Raw genomic sequence first — 24,829 nt, 5'->3', positions numbered from 1 at the left:
GTATCATTATTAACAAATATATGAAACAAAAGGCCTTCATAAATGTTGATTATGTCTTCCTTTCTACAGACAGCATTTATTAAACCCTTAAGTAGTACTTTTTATATTAACTTATAGTTCATCTGTTATACATGCATACATTTGTGCCAATTGACCATGAGCTTCTCAAGGGCAAACTTGGCAGTCTTTTGTTTATAGCACCTAGAACAATGGCAACGAAAAAGTGCTTACATAAATACTTCCTGAATGTATCTGGTATGAATAAAACTCATTCAGTTCAGAATCAAAGGAGTCAAATGATGACTACACCAAAACCAGAGATCAATGGGAAAAATACTTATTATGAAATTTTAAATACTTTCATAGTTGAGGTTAGTAGAATTATAAAATAGTAACAGTGAATACCATAAAATTGGTGGGTGGGGGAGGCTAACATGTAAGTATAACCACATAAATACAGTAGCTCATCCCTGACAAAAGAGCAGAGAAATACAATGGGGTGACAACAGTCTTTTCGACAAATGGTGCCGGAACAACTGGCCATCCACATGCAAAAAAATCAATCTAGACACAGACTTTAGACCCTCTACAAAAATTAACTCAAAATGGGCCATAGACCCAAATGTAAAACAGAAAACTATAAAACTCCTAAAAGATTACAAAAGAAAAAAAAATCTAGATGACCTGGATATGGCTGTGAGTTTTTAGGGACAGTATCAAAGGCAAAATCCATGAAGAAAATAACTGATAGCTTGACTTCATTAAAATTAAAAACCTCTGCTCTGCAAAAGACAATGTAAAGAGAATGAGAAAAGAGCCACAGACTGGGAAAAATATATGTAAAAGTCATACTTGGTAAAGGATCATTATACAAAATACACAAAGAATTCTTAAAACAGTTTTCTTAAAAACAATTGATTAAAAAATGGGCCAAAGAGCATAACAGATACCTCACCAAAGAAGATATAAAGATAGCAGATAACTAAATAAAAAGATGCTCCACACCACAAATCTTCAGGGAATGCAAATTAAAACAGCATCAACATATCACTCCATACCTACTAGAATTGGTGTGAATGACCAAGATGTCAGTGGCATCTTCAAACGCTGACAAGGATGTGGAGCAACAAGAACTTGCAACCATTGCTGGTGGGATGGCAGAGTGGTGGAAGGATTTGAAAACTTATATCCATATAAAAACCTGCACATCAATGTTTATAGCAGTATAGTTCAAAACAGCAAAACTTGGAAGCAACCAAGATGTCCTTTAACAGGTGAATGGATAAATGAATTGTGACACATCCAGACAACAGAATATGGTTCAGTATCAAGAAGAGATAAACTATCAACCCATGAAAAGACATGGAGGAAACCTAATGTGTACTACTAAGTTTAAGAAGGTAATCTGAGGGGTGCCTGGGTGGCTCAGTCAATTAGCGTCTGCCTTCTGCTCAGGTCGTAATCTCGAGGTCCTGGGATTGAGCCCCATGTCAGGCTCCCTGCTTAGTAGGGAGTCTGCTTCTCCCTCTGCCTCTGCCCCTCTACTCCTGTGTGCACACACGCTCTTTCTCAAATAAAATCTAAAAAAAAAAAAAAAAAAAAAGTCCACTTGAAAAGACCGTATCATGTACACGTCTAGCACTATAACATTCTGGAAAAGACAAAGCTATAGAGATAGTAGAAAGATCTATAGTTGAGGGGATTGAGGGTAGAGAGTGAACAGGCAAAGCACAGAAAACTTTTAGGGCAGTGAAAATATCCTGTATGATATTGCAATGATGGGTAGATGGATACATGTCATTATACATTTGTCCACACCCATATGAGATACAACACCATGAGTGAGACCTAAGGTAAACAATGGACTTTGGGTGATGATGATGTGTCAATGTGGGTTCATCGTTGTAATAAATGTACCTTCTAAAGAGGGATGCTGATAATGGGGGAGGCTGTGTATGGACAGGAGCAAGTAGCATGTGAGAAATCTCTGTACTTTCCTTCCAATTTTACCTTGAACCTAAAACTGATCTAAAAAAATAAAGTCTTAAAAAATATATAACTATGTCACTTTCCACTCAGGAACAGGAGCTTCAGAAATGCAGTGCCTTCTAAGACAAATGTGGACTAGATACCCTTTTACAATTTAAAAAAATCATGAAAATCCAAAGATTTGCACTCATTGCTGTAATATACACTCCAATAATCGATCCATGTGGTTAAACACGCGCGCGCGCGCACACACACACACACACACACACACACACACACACTCCAGTAATTAGAAACAGAGATACATGTAATTTATTTGGCTTTGAGGTACAAATGTTATACACTAGATAAACTAAAATCCATTTACTCCCGGATAAAAAATATGTATGTGTTAATTAGGACAGATTTCAGCTTTAAGTTTAGTATTTTTCAATAACTGTTTTCATAGTTTTTCCATTTTGGTTTTAATTTCAGTCCTTTTTATTTTTTTAAAGTTTATTTATTTATTTTTAGTAATCTCTCAACATGGAGCTTGAACTCATGATCTTGAGATCCAGAGTAGCATGCTCCACGGACTGAGCCTGCCAGGCACTCCCTAACTTCGGTCCTTTTATAAAACCTTGTTATAAAGCCTATAAGGTCTCTAAAATCTTAGTATATGTAAAGGTATTGGCAGGCAGAATTATGGTTCCTAAAGATGTTTACATACCTATCCTTAGAATTTGTGAATATGCTCCTTATGTGGCAAAGAAACTGCAGATACGATTAATGACATGCACCCTGGGATGGGAGGATCAGCCTACATTACCCACACAGGCTCCATCTTTTTTTTTTTTAATTTTTATTTATTTATGATAGTCACACAGAGAGAGAGAGAGAGAGAGAGAGGCAGAGACACAGGCAGAGGGAGAAGCAGGCTCCATGCACCGAGAGCCCGATGTGGGATTCGATCCCGGGTCTCCAGGATCGCGCCCTGGGCCAAAGGCAGGCGCCAAACCGCTGCGCCACCCAGGGATCCCCCCACACAGGCTCCAATCTCATGGAGCCTTAAATGTGAGAATCTTTCCTGGCTTTGGCCAGAGAGGAACATGTGAAGACAGAGGGTCTGAGAGAGGATAATGCTGTTGTCTTTGAAGTTGGGGGAAAGGAACCTTAAGCCAAGAAATGGCAGATAGCCTCCAGACACGGGAAAAGGCAAGGACACAGATTCTCCCCCTAAAGCCTCGAGAGGCCTTGGTGTCTGTCCATCTCCAGCCTGGCTCAGTGAAACCCTAGTCAGACTTCTAACCTCTGGAAGCATAAAGCAATAAATGTGTATTGTTTAAGCTTAGTAGTAATTAATTACAACACTAGAAACTAAAACATAGAAGGATTTTTTTTTTTTAAATAGGAACACATAAACTGTCAAGGAAAAGATGATTAGGACTGAATCACATGGAAGGTTGAGAAATAAAAAAGTGGGGATGAAAAGTCTTGGGTGATACAAGGTATATTCTATTACCCAAAGAGCAGTCACTGGGAGGAGGAAGTGGTTCTATTTCTCTGAAGTTACAGAAAGGAGGATGGATCAAAAAGCCATATAAAAATGTAACAAGTAAATGGATCTAACAAATGAATAGGTTGCCTCTGAACACACTGAGTGGCCCTATCTATGGGAGTAAAGGATCACCATTTGCAGAAGATCTCTAACGTGGATAGATAAGACTAGAATTGGAATTCTGGCTCAGCTACTAACTTGCTTCTGACCTTGAACAAATTACTTAACATCTAACCTTTAGTTTACTCATTTCTAACCTGAGACACAATGCTATGTTGCAGGGCTTTGTGATGATTATTGGAGATAAGGTAAAACATCTAGCCAGTGGCCTGGTACGGAATAGTAAACAACAAATGGTAGCTTTTACTCTCGTTAATGTATAGCAGGGACAGTGATTTCTGTAGGTGAGAGATAATGACTCACGTCCTATAATTTATTATTATTAGCTTGACGTCCATTTGGGTATATACGTGGGACAAACCATTTTCTCCTACTCTGGAGTGCTTTCCTTACCCATAAAGCAGAATGTTCCCCTATGGAACCCAGGAAATTAAGTTGTGCTTCAGTATACAAGACAGGAGGAGTGACATCTGGTGCCACAGGGAGAAGAAATTGATTATGGGTGGCTGCAGAATGGAGGGATCCAATGATGACATGGAAATCAGGAAGGCAGAATGACTAAAGACAGGGACATGTACAATAAATACATCTTAGAGAGGAGACAGTATGGACAGATTTGCCTTCCCTCCTGGCGAACACATGCCAGTTAAGCTCTTGATAGGAGACCTTCTCAACCAATCTCTGGACAACTGGCCTGACCTGGTATCCTGGCAAAGCTAAACCAAGTGAGGTTTCCTGTGTCTACTTTCCTGCCCCCCCACACCGCCCTCCACACACACACCACTGAGCCACTTCTCTGCTCTCCAGCATTCTAGGAATGTATATGGAGTGAATTAAGACCAGGACTCTAGAACCTTGTTTTGCTTGGCTATTTCAGGGCTGGTTAAGTTGCATGGCTATAGAGCTGATGCTAATACAACTTTTTCTTTTTCCTATTTTTAAGAGGAGATGCATAAGAAACCTGAGGTGGGATTAGTTTAACTCACTTTGAACTACTCAAGTGAAAGGAATTGTATTTTGCTGAAGAAACCTGGTTTTACCCAGACACCTAAGTCAGACCTCTCTGGCTAAGACAGCAGAAACCAGAAGGAGGCCTTACCTCCGTGAACTTATGAATTTTTGATTCTGATGTAACTGAACTATAATTAAAAGGGCAAGAAGATTTGATGTTTAGGATGTTAATTTCTCCATTGGGAATTTAAAGTGGAATTAAAGTTGCTGACCTATATTACTTGGCACATTTTCTACTCACTCAAATTCATTGTTTAACTTCTGATGAGTTTTAATTATCAATCCAGTTGGGCAAAATCTGAGATAGGAAATAAAGAATAAATTTTTAGCCTGGTCTACAGAGAGTCAGAAAAGTGTGCTCTTCTGATCTATTTTATTTTAGTCAGAGCTTTCTGGAAGCAACGGTTTCACTGCCACTGTGGGTCTCAGAGATTTGCACATATGGAGAGGATGGCCTCATGAGTTGGGAGCCCCAGGACCAGGTTCTGACAGACCCCAGACAACTTTCTCCCCTCGGTGGCTACAGCATTTGTTATCAAGCCTAATCAGGTAAGGGAGCAAAAGGCCCAGTGTCCATTCCTCGTCTTCTCACGAAAGGGAGAAAAGCTCACTCCAATCAACAGGCAGGAAACTACAGGGGGAACACTGTGGCATCTCTCTCCATCTTCTCCATAATCATCCCCACAGGATGGGACCTAACGGAAGCCATGGAGAGTGTGGCTGCTTCCTGTCCGCAGCCTGCCTGTCCACACTATGCATTCCTTCCCCACTTCTAGAATGACCTCTGAGCCAGCTCTAACGAGTTCCATGAGTGTAAACGTGAAAGAGAGACTGCTAGGCCATGGATCCAGACCACATTCTCCAATGCCAGCCATTCCAACAATAGTTATTAACATTTATTTACTGATATTTTTGCTTTCACCTTCCTGAATCCTAAAAGCAGGTGTTAGTGAAGGAGGAAAAGAACAAGCATCACCCTCAAACACTATGGCAAACTGACCCCAGAAAAATCATCTTTTCTCTGATCTGATATCCTGGCCTAGAACAGAGCTGAGGGTCCATTACAAGATGTCCCCTTACTGCAAAGCCCCTTCTCCTTCCTGATGCATCTCTCAGTTATCTCCCAGAGAACTCCCTGCTAAAAATAAATGTGCTAGCTAAAAAAAAAAAATATATATATATATATATATATATGTCTGAAACAAACAGATAAGGTTGTTTATATATTATATATTAATACATATATTTGTTTATATATTATATATTAATACATATATTTGTTTATATATTATATATTAATATATAATATATATTTGTTTATATAATATATAATATACATTATATATTATATAATATATTATGTATTAATATATTTATATATTATATATTAATATATTTGTTTATATATTATATATTAATATATATTGATGTATAATATATATATTAACTAAATTGTGAAGAAAAAAATATATAGCTCACAGTTCACAAAATCAAAGGGTGGTACATTCCATCTTGCCTTTTCAAATTATTTGTATTTCCACATCTGGAAGGCTGATGAGAAATTAATCTGCTTTAGAGTGTTTGGGTGGCTCAGCTGGTTAAGCATTTGACTCAATTTCAGCTCAGGTCATGACCTCATGAGACTGCTTGAGATTCTCTCTCTCCCTCTGCCCCTCCCCAAGTTTCTCTCTCTAAGAAAAAAAGAAAATACATTGATCTCTTTTAAGGAACTGAAAATTTAAGGCAAAACCCCTCTGTACTTACCAGAATATATCTTCATTATTTTTATTTACATTATAAATATCTAGGAAGCTGAAGTGACTTCTCACATAGACAACAAAGACAGCTATAGTTTTGGAAACAAAAACCCGTGGCAGTGGTTCTCAGAGTGTGGGCCACAAAACACGAGAGTCCAAAGACTCTTTCAAGCAGTCTGCCAGGTCAAAATTATTTTTAGGATGCTAAGACATTATTTATCTTTTTTCACGGTATTGATGTTGGTAAAAAAGCAATGGTGGATGAAACCGTGAGGACTCAGCACAAATCAAGGGAATGGCACTGGACCTGGACTGGACTAAGAGCCACCATGTTCTTCGCTGGCAAATTTTCATTTAAGAATGTTCCTGATGAAGGAGTAAAAATGATTAATTTTATTAATCTTAATCACTGAGTGCACATTTTTAAGATTCTGTATGAAGAACTGACATATACAAAGCATTCACTATACACCAAAACATAATAAGGAAAAAGCATTTGTGTGATGGTTTGAATTATGAGCTGAAGTAGCTGCTCTTTGCACGCATCACCATTTCTGCCTAAAAGAACAACGAATAGAAAACTCTGGTTATTTACTTGGATATTTGGCAGACATTTTCTCCAAAGTTTATAAAATAAGCCTGTCACTTCAAGGAAAACAATTCATAGTATTTGTTGCCACTGATAAAATTTGAGCTGTCAAGCAAAAAATTAGAATTTTGGGAAACTTGTATCTACCACTGTGAGACTGACAGCTTCCCAATACTTAAGACTCATCTGCTGAGATGAGAGCTTATATTAATGCATGTGACTTTGTTGATATTTTGTAATGCAATTTATCAACATTTGGAAGATCTGCATAACTCAACAGAACACTATTTTCCAAAGGCCTAACGCATTATATACAAACCATACCTTGGTAAAAGATCCATTCAAAGTGCAATGTAGACCAGTAGTTTTAATTTAACAGAGTACAAAGGGTTCAATGATGTGGTTTTAGATTCCATATTGCAACTGGCCTCTAACAATCTACCACTTGCTGAGTTTCAGTGAGGTATCAAAGGAGAATACCCCAAGTTATAGGCTATTAAAGCACTTCTCCCTTTTCCAGCCTCACATCTGTGTAAGGCTGGATTTTCTTCATTTACTTCAACCCAAACAAAAAAACTGAATGTAGAAACAAACACAAGCATCCGGCTGTGTTCTATTAAGCAGGACACGTAAATATAAAATAATGTTAATCTTCCATTAATCTCTTTTCTTTTGGAAATAGTTGTTTTCCATTAAAATATGATATTCATGCCAAACTATAACGGGTCTATTATTTGTAGTTTAAGTGGATTAAATAAATATTTCTAAAACTTCTTGGGTTTAATTTCTAATATGATAATATCAATTGATATAACCTTAAATAACAAAGGTTCTTTATGGTTTTCAATGATTTTTAAGAATGTTAAGGTATCTAGATATCAAAAGGTTTTACAATCCCCAATTTTGATGATAATTGTTTAAACCACACTTAAGGAGTTCCTACTTAAAACTGTGCTAGGAACTGGAAAATTAGATAAAAGGCACCATCCCTAGCCTCAAAGAATTTCTAATTTCATGAGGAGTATAATTCTCAGTTATAATAATTTTACTGTAAAAAAGAAAAAAAAACATTTGGAGCTCCTGGCTGGTTCAGTCAGTGGACCATGAGAATCTTGATCTCAGGATCATGAGTTGGAGCCCCATGTTGGGTGTAGAAATTACTTAAAAATAAAATCTTTAAAAAAAAAAAAAAAACATTTTAACTTTCTTAGAAATGTCTTTTACATCTTAATGTTGCCAATGGCAACTGACATTGTATACAGCACACAGCTAATGCCTAAATACTTAGTGATTCAGTCTGAATCTACACAATATGCATTTGGTTTGTGCATCAGAAAGTTGTACATCATGCCATGCAATCACGTAAAATGCATTGTCTAAACATTTTTACACTGGCTTCAGACACTGATTGCTCATTGTGGTGAAAAATGTGCCACCACTCCTAGTTAAGAGATAAAACTAGCACTGTGAAGACCCTAAGTTACAGCTACAAACCAGCCTTTGATTGAGACAAACTTAGGAAATAAATTTGATTTTTAGGTCAAATGTTTTTTAAGACAAATTTACTCTTCCAGATTTTTATATCAAATAATTTGGGTAATAGGATAAGGAAGAAAATAGTAGCTTATTTCAAGAACAGTCATCATATGAAAGAAATTACCTTATGCTGTTTCTATAGCTCTGAAAGCAGAACCGAAAAGTGGAAACTATAAGGAACCCAAAGAAAAATGCCTTTTATGCACGCACACACTAGGGGTAGTAACTTGATTATCAATAGATATGATGCTTGAGGGTCAGAGGTCAAGCTAAATAAGACGTTCCAAATATTTCTCCCACTCTAACCCAAAGGAGACAGCATGTTACTATTAGAAACAAATAGTGAGGGCTAGAATATAGAGGGCACATGTGGGGTGGCATGAGGGTGAAAAGTGCCCACCCAATTCCAGGTTGAGAAGCACAAGGCAGGACACTAGAAGGCCTCTTTTAGTTCTATGATTACCTGGGGCTTTTAAAGAAGGGCCTTAGCAAATTACTGGGTAGCCTCTCATGAGAGGAGTATATCCCATGTCCCTACTTATGGAGGCAGCTCTCTCAGGAATCAAAAGTGCGTGGTGAGCATAAAAGGCTGGGATCAGAACAAAGGCTGAGATTGCACAGAAGCTCCCCCTTATCTAGCCACATCCATCTAAACCAAGCAAATAGTGTGTTGCCCTGAATTTCAGCTTCTTTCACCATTTTCCTGGATTTCTAACCCACTACCTTGCTCTCTGTCACTTCTAAAGACATGTTTCTAATTGCTGAACTGAAAAAGCACTAGGCAAGCAACTCTTACCCAACTCCACAAAAACGAAACAACGATTTGGAGCAAATGCTCCAACCTTTACACATTCGTATTCTCCCTTCTGCATATTCATCACCTCAGATGTCATGCAAATTCAATCTCTGCCTACAAGACAGAAGACCATGCTGTGAATACTTTTTTCAGGATTCCCACAAACCCTGCTAATGCAAATGGTAACCAAAAGACAGTTATCTCGAAGGTAAGCAGCCTTCTGGGGTTTATTCCATCGGGGCGGGGTACTCAGTGCAGGCTTTGCGGATCCTCCTGTCTCAATTCCAGCACCTGAACAAGTGCTCACTGTTCTTGTTACGCACTCTAGAATTAGCTCACCAGTTCTTTCCAGGAGTTCGGTTTTGAATTAAATGTGGGTAGACATTTGAAAACTGCACACACTATATGAGTAGTATACACTTACTTTACATTTTTAACATCATGTACGAGCTGTGGGAACATCTGGTATTTTGCAAATTTGGCCAAATCCAGCTGCACCTCCTTTTCCAAATGTGTCCTCTGACATGTAAGGGTTGTATTTCCATCTGAATTTCTCTCGCTTTCACTTGCTCTACAATGGTACTATGTGATTTCAAACAAGCACTGCATCTAGACTTTTTACTTTTCCTCTCTCAATGGAAGATTAAAAGCTTGCCAATTAATAAAAGGAGAGAAAACGTAAAGCTAAAGATGTGAAATTACTTTAAATGCCTTGGTCTCACTTTTCTAGAGCTTGTCTGACTCAGCGGAAAACCATCTCTTGAGATAGTTTACTATACAAGAGTATCTTGCTAAGGATTATCCATCTCACTCTTTATTGGATCAGCCACACATCTTTTCCTCAGAGAAAAGGCACCTATGTGCAAACAGCTGTCACACATTTTCAGGTGCTGGTAGGATATCTGAAGGTATAAGTAAGAAACTAAGATGACGAGAATGTGCTATAACTGAAAACGTCTGACTCACAACATCATCAATAAAAATGAACACTCTGAGTGGATTCCACATCCGACTCTTAAGTTGAATCACGAGTCAGTAATTGCTGCTGGAAAATCTAGAACTGTCTGTCCGTCTCCATATACATGCTCACAATCAGCACATGGCCTTGGACGCCCACCTCATCTCTGTTCCTGCCTTAGAGCAAAGCACCCCCCCCCCCAGTTGTCCTGGCTTCCCATCTCGTCCGTTTCTTGTGGGGCACAGTCCCACTTCCAGAGCCTTTTCCCTGGCTTTCAACTCCCCACTTGGTTCATTTCCTTCCCTCCATAAGTACTTCCCTGCATTGCTAATACTTACTTCCACTCTCGACTCTGACTCTCTCCTCATCCTTGGGAGATTCAAAACTCATGTTTGCTGGACTCTCGTCTTTTCCCTGCCTGGCCTTTTCCATTTAAACTCAGCCCTGTTCTGGACATATCCCAGGACAGGCTACCTCACTCAGACTGAACATCCTGGGGGCTCTCTGGTCCATTCTCTCCCACAGCTCCTAGAGTAGCTGCTTATTCCAGGACTTAGATACAGTAGAGCTGTGAGGTTAAGAGCAAAGACCCTGGAAGAAAGCCTTTCTGACTTCAGGTTGTGGCTCCTCTATTACCAAATTAACCTCGTGGAGTCTCATTTTCCTCACCCATCAGAAAGGGAGTAATAACATGATCTGCATCACAGATAACTCAGCCCCAATGAGGCAGAGGTCTAGCCTAAACCACAGAGCTAGCCAGTGGCAGGTTCAAAGTTCAAGCCAAGTTTCTAACACTGGAAACCTGGACTCTTTTAAAATATATGATGCTATCTCCCTTTAAAATCTTTTATTTCTTCTTTAAATACAATAAAAACAATCATCTCCTTTCACAGCAGTGTTCATGAAATTTAAAATCAGGTTTTTAACAAAGTACTTGAGTTCTAATACTGAGGAAATGAAATCCTTGGTTATTCACAACTGTTGAACTAACAAGTTAGTTAGAACTAGAAACCTCCACAGATGTTTGAACCTCTGCCTGTGCCAACCTCCAAATGAAGGACTTGAATTCTTAACCTTTATAGTATATTTTCAGGATAATACTAGCCACAGTAAAAATAGTTGTGGATAAGGTACTGGGCAGACCTGCCAACCCACTTGGGAAAGGAGAAAGCAGCAACAAAGACAGGCAAGAGCAGATGAGGAAGTTCCACAGGCAACAGAGCACATCAGTTGAGACCAGAGGTGGGAGATTTTCCAGGGCACATATGCCCCGCGGTCAAGCAGAGGGCAAGAAAGGCAGGGCAGGGACCCACATTATTTACTATGCATGAAACTATACATTATTGGAAGGATCCAGAGCAAGATTTGGAGCCCAGTTAAAGGGGCTCAGATTGAAGCATAGAGCAGACATTAGAAAATGTCTACATGGACTTCCATGGATCATTTTATCACTACATGGTGTCCAAGCTAAATTTTTTAAGGGCTCAAATGAACCACAGCTAAGTTGTTAGCCTGACTCTGAATGCAGGTGCTGTGGGCTGAGCACTGGGGGTGTTTCCCACTTACCAGCTGGAAAGAAAAGGATGTTATATTTACTATAAAATGACAAAGAAGAACTTTAATATGTACAAAATGTACATGTAAATTAAAACCACCAAGTCTGATTTAGACTACTTGTACATCTGTGATAGAGGAAAATGATTTCCCAATTAGAACACCTCATGCTTAGCTAAGAACTAAAATGTCAAACTTGTAAGTATTCTCTCCACCTGGAGAAAGTAAATAAAAAACAATATATAGCATATAAGAGTAATTTTTGTTTCTTCTAAAGCATTCAATGTACTTTAAACTATCTTTTCCGTTACCTTGGTCACAGCTTTTGGAGAAAATGTAATTGCATCCACCACAGTGATGAGGTCGCCCGGGTGGAGGCGATCAAAGTACTTCATGCAGACATCATAGGCGCGGAGCCACTCTGGTGAGGACTCTGGGGCTTGTTTCATGAGGTGCGGGTCTCCAGTCCAGAACAACTTCTGTAACCAGATGGCGTACAGAGAGCTCGGGGAAAGCATCCGTCCATCCTTTGCAGGGATTTTGGGAACAAGTTTGGAAATGGATAAGATATTTTGACTTGAAAGAACTGGCTCCAGTGCTTCCAGAGGATTCATGTTTTCATCTGTCAGCTTTTTGTAATTAAGACCTAATAGAAAGTAAAGGAAAAAACAGAGAGTAGGTTTGTTCCAACATAGACATACAAGGGCTTTCCCACACATACACAGCCCTGTGTGTGGCCAAAGGGAAAATTTAATCTACCGGTTTAGAGTAGAGAATCTGTCAATTACACGGATTGGAAGGTCTGAGCTCCAGCCCCAGCCTGTGGGTTCATCAGCTATGTAGGCCTCCACGGGCCAGCCTCTACGGGCCAGTCTCCACAGGCACAGGAGACAGCTACAGGCCCAACTGCTGCCAGCCCGCACGGCACCCACGTTTTCTTCCACCAGCATACTCACTGCACTACATTAGAGTCACCTGCTGTTCATCTGGCATCCCATCGACTACCCAAAGGCAGGGGTTGGATCTCTCTCCTTTTCCTCTGAGTCTGGTCCAGTTTCTAATTTGGTTACTCAGTAAACCTCTGATAAACTGAAGTAAATTCTCATAACTGTTGTAAGTAGCAAATGAATACAGCATTCAGAGTGCTCTGTAAGTTATAAAGTACCACATAGATTGGGGAGGTATTAATGTGCTTAACTTCCTAGTTATGAGCCTAAAGAGACATGGATACCATCCTGAAGATTTCCACAATTTATCAAAGGCTCAGAGGCACTTATTTCAAGGGTTCCACATGTACTTTAAACACAGAGGCTTCAATGAAGTGAAATTCTGCCAAACTGCCAAGTGTAAAATATCCTAGCCTTGTCTTTTATAGAGGATAAAATATAACCACTGGGAGTAGGGAATAAACCTCTGGAGGATTAGTCGGAAACTTTGGATTTTAGTACCAGGCCTACTCAAAGTTACTGTGTGGCATTCAATAGGTTTCTTATAGTTTCTTGGGTATTTAATTCCTTCAACCGTAAGTAAAAGAGCTGGAAAGATAATAACGAAAGTCAATTAGCGTTGAATCCTGTGGTTTTATATCTATGTCAGCCACAACGCACAAACATGACTGCATACAAAAAATTAGTCCCTTCATTTAATTTAGAGAATGAGTTCGAGCAGGGAGATGATCATCTTACCTGAAGCAACTACCTTGAATTTCTTCAGCAGCCGAATGTGGGTTTCTGGTTTAATGGCATATTTCCCAAAATCTGCACAGCCACAACTTTCCAGAAGGGAGAAATAATAAAGCAGCCTTTCATGATCAAAGCCACCAATAGTGGGGTAAATATATTTGACCATGTGCTTGTGAAAGGCTTCTGGATCAGTCTTCAAAGTCTCAAAGAGATGAAGGGCTTGGGCTCGATTTTCAATTTCTACTGTGGACAAACTGAAATTAGGGACAAAGAAATTATGTTCAGATTGGGTCCCTTTATTAAACAATATGCTCTTTTTTTTTTTTTTTTTTTTAATACTGAAGAAGAAAGGCTGCTTCTTACAAAGCCCCTTCTTCCTGCCAATCATTCAGTAACCCACCAGGATGCCAGCAGTTTACATAAAGGAAAGAGGCGTGTTAGATGCCTACTATTATACAATTTTCATGTTATCCCATGTGGGTCAGAGCAACCCTGTGAAGTAGGCATGACACTTCACATCCCTCAGGTGGGAGTCATCCAATGTGTACCAGCCAGGAACCCAGACTCTCAGCCTCCACTATGAACTATTTATTCATGCCACAAGAAACATTTAAAATCTGAGTTTCATTACAGAAATGTGAACAACCTTATTATTTCAGGAATTTAGGAAATGGTGAGGGGAAGAAACAGCTCCAACTTTGAGGCATCTAAGTTTTACATCCAAGAACCCTGAATTGCTATTCCAAAGGCCCAAATTTGATACTGTGTTCAAACAGAATTAAAATAGGAAAGAACAGATACATATGCTTTCTTGAATTAAAGAATGCCATTTGAATAAAACCCGTATCTTGATATTTTCATCATGATTTAGATGTCTTAATACTATAATTTAAAAAGTCACTTAAGATTAAACTATTGAAAAAATTCAAGGAGTGTTTTTTTTTTTTATCAGTTTTCATTTTGGGGGAGAAGACTTAATTTTAGTCTTGGCTTCACCCTGGACAGAACCTAATGCTTCCAGTCCAGTATAACCCTGATGTCCCACGTAGAATAAGTTTCAAACTCTAATTTTCAGAGTCCTTCAGGCAGCCCTCGGCACTCCTAGAAATATCTAGTTTCCGGGACTCTCAGTGGTGGCAAACAAAGTATATGGGACAGCTAGTGAGATTTCTGGCAGTATCAGAGTTAGATTACTTACAGTTGAAAAGCAAACCCTCTGAAATATGATACCCTATTTATTGGAATTCCCATTTTCAGAAAATGCCAAGACATGTTTTTGGTTTATGGAGATAAAGTTAATACAAATTGTGTTTTAAAATTTTTATGAGTGTGTGATAATTACTTGGAGTCACAACAGCAATTCACAAAGTGAAAATATCAAGTAATTTTTAAAAACGCTCTTTTAACTGTCACTTCAAGATAAATCCTGTTTTCCTGTTAAGACACAATTAAAACATCTACAAAAATATCCCTATCTATAAAAATGTCCCTGATCTATAAAAATTTCCCTGGCTGCTTCCGCTGAGCATCCTTCTATTCTGGTACTTATAACATGCTTTAGCTTTTCATTACCTTGTATGTCTCCCTGACTAGACTATCGCTTGATGACAGTGATGATATCACACCTTCTTTACCTTTCTCAGTTCCAAGCACCACCCAAAGGAAACATTCAACATGTGCCTTATGAATGCTGAATAAATGGGTGGATGAACAAACACTTCAGTGTCCTCTATGGACCAGACACTGTGCTCAGCACTAGAGGGGTGGGGTAGGACATAAAGATCTACAACACAGAGCTCTCATCCAGTGGCTTGAAAATCTAGTTGAGCTATAAATACTCAGAGTTAAAACAACAATGCACAGTAATGGTGTGAGTGGATAAAGGCCACACAGTCATATTCCAATTAAGAGTAGGACCCCTAAAGCTGGAACTTCAGAGGAGGGGGCTGTCACTGTCAACAGAAGGCTTAATGAAGGGAGCACTTGAGCTTGTCATTGTAAAAAGGAATGAAGCAAAAATAATACAATAGAGGTATCAAAGACAAGAAAGCACAAGATCTGTACAATAACCACAGAGTATAAATGAATGGCTGCTCAGAGAATAATCTTGATACTATCACTATTCAAAGTATGCAACGTCATCTCTGAAAGCTACTGTACACCCAGCGGCATACGACAGTGATTCACAGTTTCTTGTGTGTCTGCATAATTTGCAAAATGAAGTCTGAAAAAGTAAATAAGAAACCACGTAACCCCATTAAGACGGTTCGTACTAACAGATTTGCAGGCAGAACAGCATGTCTGACGGAAGGGGAGAACACACGTGCACTTACTACACTGATTACCATGCGAGGCAAGACAAATCTAAGTAATTAGCAACCTACAGATGAGAAGCGCCATCACAGAGGTCAAGCGACTCGCCTCAGGCCAAAGGTCCACCTCCGTTTGGATGTGGTGTGCGTTCTGCTCAGCTTATCGCAAAGCAGCCATCGACTGACGAAGGTCAAGTGCCTGCACTACCAACCATTTCAAAAACAGGATTTTTTTTCTGCAGCACAGACATTAGTTCTCTGTCCCAGCAGCACGACTCTAAGAGTCCTCCTGTCACACCTCATCCCTAACACCCAATAAACAGAATACTCGAGACAGTCTCATCGACAAAATGGACAGTGACTAAACCATCAAGGTTTTAGTTCACTGGTGTTTGACTTTGTTCTGAATAGAGTCCCTCTCAATCAGCATTACTTTCCCCTTTGCCCACCCACTTACTCTTCTGTGCCTACCATTCAGTTTGGCCAATGTGCAATTTTACCTAATTATCTTGTCAAGAGAGATAGTGGAATACCTTTACTGACACATGATAAATACCAAAACCTCCCTCTTCAGTAAATTACAATGTGCTGAGATCTTTTATAGATGCCAGTAATCAATAACCCATTTTAATAGTTTCCATTGAAAGAAGCTTGTTCCCTCTGGAACAGGAAATGAAGTCTCTGCTTAGAAAACATTCCAAAGAACCCACATTCAAGAGAGTAGGAAGAAATACCATGAAACCACTATGGACCTTTCACTAATCAAATTAATGATTACCCTTAAAATCTGTTTAAGTGCTTTTTCTTGAGCCAAGTTTTAGCTGTAAAGCAGCTTATATAATATAGTGCATATTTAACTTTCAGAGATTAACTACAGGAAGAAACTAGCATTAGTTGTACTCAAAGCACAAGGAATAAATTCTGAGCATTAATCCCTTGATTAGTGCTCTGTAATGGCTTCAAGTTGTCAATCACCCAAAAGTGTGATTCAAGAACAGCATGTGTTGAAATAACTTATATTTGTATGGGGAAACAAATTTATTTAAATACGTTTTTCTCTGCTCAGTCTGAGATTGATTGATAACAGTTCCATTACCAGAATGGGGGATACTGAGGAGAGGAGGAGGAGGAGGGACAGGGGTAGGATGAGGGAGAGGCCCCTGGGAAAGACAGAGAGAAAGGGATGACCGTCAGGCTTGACAAGAGTCCACTGTGGCAACTGACAAGCATTTCCCCCAAAGACTGATCAAGAGTTTAAAGACATGGCTTCAAATTAATGACGATGATCATGAGTGAACAGGGTTCCCCCAGATGTTTCTACTAAGTTACAACTACTCCGACCTGAGAGAAATGATCCAAAGATCCAATGATCACTACACAAATGATTCAGAATGAACTTGATGTGTCTGACTTGTTCTGCGGTGCTGCCTGACAGTTGAATATGTGATTAAAAGAGAAAATGAGGTCAAGGTAATCATGGCATTTTTCACTTTTGCCAACATTTTGGTCAAATGTCTTTGTAAACTGAAAAATGGGATTTAACTTTTTCCAGTTCACCTACACAGCTGATGGAATGACCAGTAAAGAGTATCCCTATTTCTGTCATACAAACACTCAGTGAGATTCTTTGTGGAATGTTTTATTTTTTCTTATTTAAATTCTGTTTGTTTTGTTTTAGAGAGGCAGAGAGAGATAGGCAGAGAGAGGAGGGGTAGATGGAGAGGGAGAGAATCTTAAGCAGATTCCTCATCCAGCATGAAGCCTGATGCAGGGCTCAATCTCACAACCCTGAGATCATGACCTGAGCTGACACCAAGAGTCAGACCCTTAACCATATGAGGAGGAATATTTTCTGTGAACTGAGTGTCATGGAGCAAGTCATGAAGACAGGCTTCATCTCTTCTAATAGTGACAATCCTGACCCCTTAAATTCTCACCGGTTTACATGGCCTCATATAACCACCTAACAAAAAATATTTTAAAAGATACTGTGGCACAGAAATAGTAATAGGCACCATGTATTGAGCACTTAGACACTAAGTACAATGTCATCTCATTTACTTCTCACAAAGCAGATACCTAATAATTAATATCAACATTGACTTGAGAAATAATAATTCAAGAATCAGATGTGCAAAGTTAGGCTAACAGTAGTCATGGGATGGGTTCAGTACATATGATTTATTTCTAGAAGTGACAATAGTAGCTTTTACTTGGGAGGGGGGCGGAGCATCTACTACATGTCAGGTAATTTGTATAAATCCCTTAAATCCCACAGCAGTTTTGCCAAATGGAATGAGAACACCCATTCTGCAGACGAGGAAACCTAGCCATACATACAGGGATGCCTACCAAGGATATGTCAGCAGGAAGTCAGAGAGCCATAACCTGAACACAGACTTGAATGATTCAAAGCCTGAGCACTTTCTACAAGATGAAAACAAGCCAAAATGCATTTTCTTGCTTATATTTTTGGCAGTGTCCAGAACTTCTGACTTTTTGGGGGAGAAGTGGCCTTAACGATCACAACATGGAAAGGAAGGTTACAGATGTATGGAAGCAGTTGCTTCTAATTTGGTAAAGGTGGTAATTAGTGCTTTCATTTTTAGGAATGGTAGGTTTCTTCTTATGCACAATGCAAATCATAGTCTTGGTCATGATCTCTTCTTGCTGCCCCCACTTAGGCCAAAAGAAAGACCAAAACAAAACACAACAACTGCATAATGATGACCTGAATATATATCTATATTCAACCTTCCTACCGTAATATGGATTTTTCCTGGACCTTAGTTTTTATTTTATCTTAATTTTCAACATTATGACCTATTTTTAATAAGCTGAGCTACCTTAATTCCCCACTCCATACTAACTATTCTCACACTATCTCCTCAACTAATGCCAGGCTTGCTTCAGGGAGGAAGAGACAGCAGAGGAGGCCAGAAGTTGGCATCTTACAATGTGGCACTCTGGATAAAAGCTTCACCCTCAGCAGCAGCAACCCTGGGGCACAGGTCCTGTGTATCTTCTGTTCCAATTCAGAAAAAGGCAGACACCTTAGAGTGTATTCATGTTCCCACAGCTATAACTCGCCCTTGTTGCCCCTTGTACCTGGGAGGAGGTACCTCTTGTACCAAAAGAACCCTACCAGAGAATATGAAACTGACTGTGGACAACAGCAGTGCATGGTCAGATTCCCTGCCATCAGGGACCCTTGCCATAGGTCTAAAGGAAATAGTACAGAACCACCTGACAGAGAAGAAGATGGTATCATTATCTCAGACACCCAAGCAAAATCTCTTGGGTGATCACCTGGGTGACTAAAAGGTGGCTGGCTATCAGAGTGAATTAGAAGTGCAGGATGCATGGCCTTCAGATCTGTTGTTTAATTAAGAGAGGGGAAAATGGAGGGTGTCATCAAAGAGGACAGTCAAAAGTAGTTCTGGTCCCTATCCCATTCTCCTATGCTCACAGGTGCCATATGCTCTGACCACAGTGATCTTCCTGTGGCTATTCAAAAATACCAAGACCTTTCCTACCCTAGAACCCTCTGCCTAGACTGCTATCTGCTCTTTGTACATTTCCTTTATGATACTTACCATGACTAGCAATTTATGTTCTGGATATTTTTCAGTGTGAGTGTGTGTGTGGGGGGCGGTGCGCTGGAGAGTTCTCCCCTATTATAAACTCTGTGAGGGTAATGATATGTCTTACCCAACACTTAAACCTAAGCTTAGAATAGGAAGACATTATAAAAATAGTAATATGTAATGAATGAACAAATGTTGTAGTATTCAATCAACTAGAAGCCGCGTCTGGTATTTCAAAAATGACCTGTGTCCAAAACTTAAAGATATTCATGGAGTCAGCAAAATTGACAAGATAAATAACAGGAATAATGCAATGGTAATACAGAGCCCTCTGGCTATATGTCTCCCGCAGATTATTGTCTATAATCTTTACAACCTTACAAGGTAAGGATAATGGTTGGATAACTGAAAAAAACAGTGATTCTAGATGATTAAGAGACTTGCTCATGGCTACACAGGTGGGGTTATGGGCAGCAGATCTGGATCTTGAAGTGTGGCCTGACTCTAAAGCCCATGCTCTCATGCTAATCCACATGCACACTGGTAATTAATGATGCCTGAAAGATCCACCAAAGCACCCAGAACAGCCCAGAAGCGATGCTGGCTACTAAGGCTGAAATGAATGGTACATCAGCCCTGAGCGCGGGGAGCTGACCAAGCCCCAGAAGAACAAGAGGCTGAGCCAGCCAGTCTGCCTGCTGGAAGGGATGCCAGGCACACATGACCACTCAAAGCCATCACTGACGTTCAAAACTCCTAAGAAAAAAAACTGAGGGGAAAAAAAAAAGGAGCAAAGGAGACCAGAATTCAAGCACAGGTGTTAATGACGATTATCTCCTTCTTACAGAAGTGAAATGGCAAGAATAACTGCCATTAATGAAGCACTGATCGTGTGAAAGGAACACAGGCTTGCTACTTTATCATGAAGTCATTTAATTTTTATCACACCTTAAAGTTAAGGAAAATGGTTTCAGAGAATTGAATTATCTTGCATAGCAATATATAGCTAAAGAGAGATGGTTAGGATTTGATGTCACTATCCTGATTTGAAGGTTTCTGCTCTATTGTGTAACACTGCCTCACCCGAGGCCATCGGCATGCACCTACTTGTACATGTGCTGAGGCAGGGAATATCCCCAAATTCAACCAACAGGAAAGAGAATGTAAAATCTATGGAAATCAACTTTGCAGGGAACATGACTTTTTAAAGGGATAGGAAAACAAAATCTTAAGGAAAAAAAATATTATTTTTCTAATAACTCTGATCTGTCCCCTTCCCTTGAATCAATGCATTGATTCAATGAGTAAATTTTGGGCCATTTCTACTATATTAACAAGGCTGGTTTCAAATATCTGATACCGACTTTGATTAAATAGTAAGGCAAACTACCTTTTAAGTAAAGAACGAGAGCACTAAACACCACTTCTAAATCAATATTAGCTGTTTTGTCACTCACAGGTAATGACGCCAGGAGGTAATGATTTCCTGCTTTTGTAATTGCTGTGCGCCTGCATAATCACACTGCTATCAGGTATAATGATATGCTGTGAACAGTCTTGCACATTACTAGATTGCCTGATAATTTATAATATATTCGGAGACCAATGGAGCATCCTATACTTGTGCAGATATGACAGCCTTTTATGTAACATTCAATGAAAAGAAAAAGATATTTAATAAAATGCCAAGATATTCTTTAAATGCCAATATTCATAAGAAACATTTATTTGAACATATTACTGTGTTTCAAAAATGGTGAAGTCAGTGCAGTATTTATCATACATAACACTATCACCATGAAGCAATTCTGTAAATCCTTAAAAATGTAGATGCTAACATTTTAAAGATTTAATAAAAATTAAAAATGCTGAATTATATGCATTTCTTGACTGTTGCGCAGGGTTTGGCTCCACTGGATACTCCCTCCCCTTCCTTAAACGCTTCCCTCCCATGGCTTCGCTAGCACAAAGATACCCATTCCCTCCATCCTACCTCTCTGCTGCTCCCTTCCATCCCTCTTGCTGGCAGCCCTGCCACTCCATTACTCTAATGGCTCCCTAACCTGTCTCTATATGCCTGCACTGGTCTCCCTAAAATCTTTTCCCAACACGGGAGCCAAACTGATCTTATCAACATGCAGACCTGATCATATCACCTCCCTCTCTTCTACAAAATTTCCTATAACTGTAGTGATAGGCCTGTAGTCTTGCCCATGGCCTGGCTTCTGGGTTTCTCCATGGTCCCATCTCACACTGTGCTCTCCTGACTCTCTGGACCTCAGCCACACTGTCCATCTGTTAGGCTCTCACATGCACCATGTTGCTTCCTGTCAAGGACTACAGCACTTAACTGTTTTGTCTCCCTAGAAAATGGTTTCCTTCTCATTGTAGTATACATAATTTTGATGTAATCTTTAGATCTCAGCTCAAGCATTATTTCTTCAGGAAAGTCTTCCCTAACTATGCCAAACCCTCTCTTTGGGCTCATGATACTTGTCACAGTTTTAATCTCACATCTGTCCGTCATTATTCCATTATAATCTGTTTCCCACAGTAGACCACAGGTTTCAAGACAGCTGGGATGTCTGTCTTTGCTCACTACTGTCACCCAAGTATCTAACCCTGTTCCTCATATACAGCAGATTCTCAATAAAAAAACTTCTGAATAAATGTAGGAAAAATTAACTTAACTCAGGACTGTTATTATTGAAAGACAACATGTAATGAACTATTGCTGGAATACTGAAACGTATATCAGAAATGTATAAAGACAATGTGCAGATATTGGTCTACCAAGCTCAAAAGCAAAGATGAAATTATGCTTTACGATTTCAAGATCCTCCTAGAACAGAGTCTGAAAAGGCAGACGTGGAAATCAATGTACATATAAATTGTGTGCTTACCCACTGTCAGTGAACAGGAACTCCAAATGGGTCATAAGAACTTCCCAATGGGAGACACTGTAACGCTGCGCCAGAGCCAGAGCAATGCTGTAGACACTTTCCTCAAGTGTTCTTTGAGAATGTCCATCAGCCACGGGGGAGGGAGAGAAGAGAAACATATTACCTTAATCAGCAAAGAAAATGTTCAGTAGGACTCTCCTCCAGCTGTGAGGGGTGTAGTCAGCACCGTCCTTAATAAGACATTTCACAGTAATTCAGGGAAAGGACTTCCAAGGAATTATAATGCTCCTTTTTTACTAGAATACACTGACCAAGGAAGGGTCTAGACCAGTGGTTCTCAATCAAGGAGGATTCTGTCCTCCAGGAGACATCTGACAGTGTCTGATTATCATGGTGGAAGAGGAGGAGGAGAGTGCTACTGGCATCTAGTGTGTAGAGGACAGGGATGCTGCCGAACACCCTACAATGCACGGAACGGCTCTCCCCCATGTCATCCAGTCCAAAAGGAAGAGATCGAAAAATTTCTGGTCTAGACACCAGAGCCTACAGTCAAAAAACAGTGCAAAGGAAACATTCCTGCCCTGAGAAAGTGTAGTTAGTCACTTAACAAATGTTTATGTTTTCCAGACTGTGCCAGGCATTGTGCTAGATGCTTAGGACACAGAGACAAACAAGATATATCTTGATGAACTCACAGCCTAGTGAAGGATGTGAGATGTGAACCAATAATTAAATATGACACAGGGAGTACTACCAAAGAGGACTTCAAACACTGACATCAGAGATGAGCAAGTGACCGATCTGAGCTGAAGTCTGGAGGACGAATAAACAAACCAGAGGTGAGGCAGTTTCAAGAAAGAAGACACAGCAAGACTTCTGGGAGAGAAGGCAGAGGGCAGGGGCCTACATCTTATCCTTTAGGCAATGGAGAGCTACTGGAAGATTTAAACCAGGGGATGGGGCCACCACACTTCAGGCCCTCTAGAAATGTAAAGAATTCTGGGCCAGAGCGCCCACATTAAGGCTGAAGGTAGAGTTGCAGAACAGCAGGAAGCAGGTGCTTCACTGACTCTTGTATGTAAGATGTTGAACTCCCATCTCTGAATCAGAACTGCTAGCTCAGAAATGCCATGGACACTCACACATTTTAAACAAGCTGTTCAAAGGCTGTTGTATGTTTTTCTAAGTAACAAACTGTGGACAAGATTCTACTATGTTTGTCAAAAGCAGGTCTTTGTCCTCTAGGACATACTTCAAATAGCACACCGTTAGCTGGATACTTGGGAAAGAAAATAAAGGACAGTAACTGTAGCAAAATGAAATAGATGATGTTAAGACATGCCTTACCTTGTAACCTTTATTCTACATAATGACCTTCTTCTAAGAAACCATAAGCCACCAAGGATTGCCACCAAGGCAATTGGCACCAAGGATTACCAAATACCTGGAGGAAAAGCCCACTACACTCGGCAGTGGGAAGTTGAGGCTCATGTCCTGGCTGTGTGACCATAAACAACTCTTTAAAGCTCTCTGATTCTCAGATTCCTCTCCCAAAAGTGAGGAGGTTGGATTAAGTGACTTCTTTGGTCACTTTCAAATTAGACATTAAATGACTCTATGAAATCATGAACCTCCAGGAGCACAGAGTGGGGAAGGAAAAAACCATTCCATAGTTCTTAATTAACTAAATCCTGTAACAGACTGTTCTAGCTTTTCTTCGATCTCTGTAGTCCCTGTCTTACTCTAAAAGAGAATTTGGGGGTATTTTCTGGTAGGAAAGAAGCTCGGGCTAATACAAAGTATTACAGATAGCCAGTGCCAAGGCTACGTTGCTACTTCTTAAAGATTTAAATAATAATAATGAAAAAACACCATATATCACTTCCATAAGCAGGGCTATCTTTGTTATTTTAAAGTAAGGTACCAAGAGGGAAGAATAAGCATTAAAGATAGGCACAATTTAGCCTTCATTTCAAAGGCTGTAGGAATGTCAACTGAACTGCATGCCAGTGCTTCCCTGAGCACACAACCAGGCAGTACAGGGGTGGCCACAGGTGCTGCAAAGGTGTGATGGCCTTGTTATGTGAGAGGTCACAGTCAACGTCCCAGTGATAATCCTTACCACCCAGGTAAACGTGGGCCAGTTATTTGACATTCTAAGGTCTCCTGTTCTGCAACTATAAAAATGGGGATACCATTTTATGTCATAGGGTTATCTTTGAAGATTAAAAGATATTTATAAAATAGTTTACAGTGCGTGGTAAGTACACCACAAGTTGTGGTGTTATTATTTTTTTTTAATTTTTATTTATTTATGATAGTCACAGAGAGAGAGAGAGAGGCAGAGACACAGGCAGAGGGAGAAGCAGGCTCCATGCACCGGGAGCCCGACGTGGGATTCGATCCCGGGTCTCCAGGATCGCGCCCTGGGCCAAAGGCAGGCGCCAAACCTCTGCGCCACCCAGGGATCCCAAGTTGTGGTGTTAAAAACGAAACAA

General features: G+C 39.8%; 1 protein-coding gene across 3 annotated transcripts in view; it reads right to left on the bottom strand.

Moving 5' to 3' along the window:
- NBAS (NBAS subunit of NRZ tethering complex) overlaps positions 1 to 24,829 on the bottom strand; it is a 316,983-nt gene that overhangs the window by 73,183 nt on the left and 218,971 nt on the right. For all 3 annotated transcript variants that reach the window (XM_072767683.1, XM_072767684.1, XM_072767686.1), the window contains exons 42-44: positions 22,332 to 22,442; positions 13,533 to 13,783; positions 12,159 to 12,493 (exon numbers count right to left, since the gene is read on the bottom strand). In XM_072767683.1, the coding sequence (XP_072623784.1) occupies positions 12,159 to 12,493; positions 13,533 to 13,783; positions 22,332 to 22,442 (697 nt within the window). The remainder of the gene's footprint in view (positions 1 to 12,158; positions 12,494 to 13,532; positions 13,784 to 22,331; positions 22,443 to 24,829) is intronic.

This window comes from Vulpes vulpes, chromosome 8, assembly GCF_048418805.1.
Source record: "Vulpes vulpes isolate BD-2025 chromosome 8, VulVul3, whole genome shotgun sequence".
Lineage (NCBI taxonomy): Eukaryota > Metazoa > Chordata > Mammalia > Carnivora > Canidae > Vulpes > Vulpes vulpes.
This window is presented reverse-complemented; position numbering and strand designations above follow the sequence as displayed.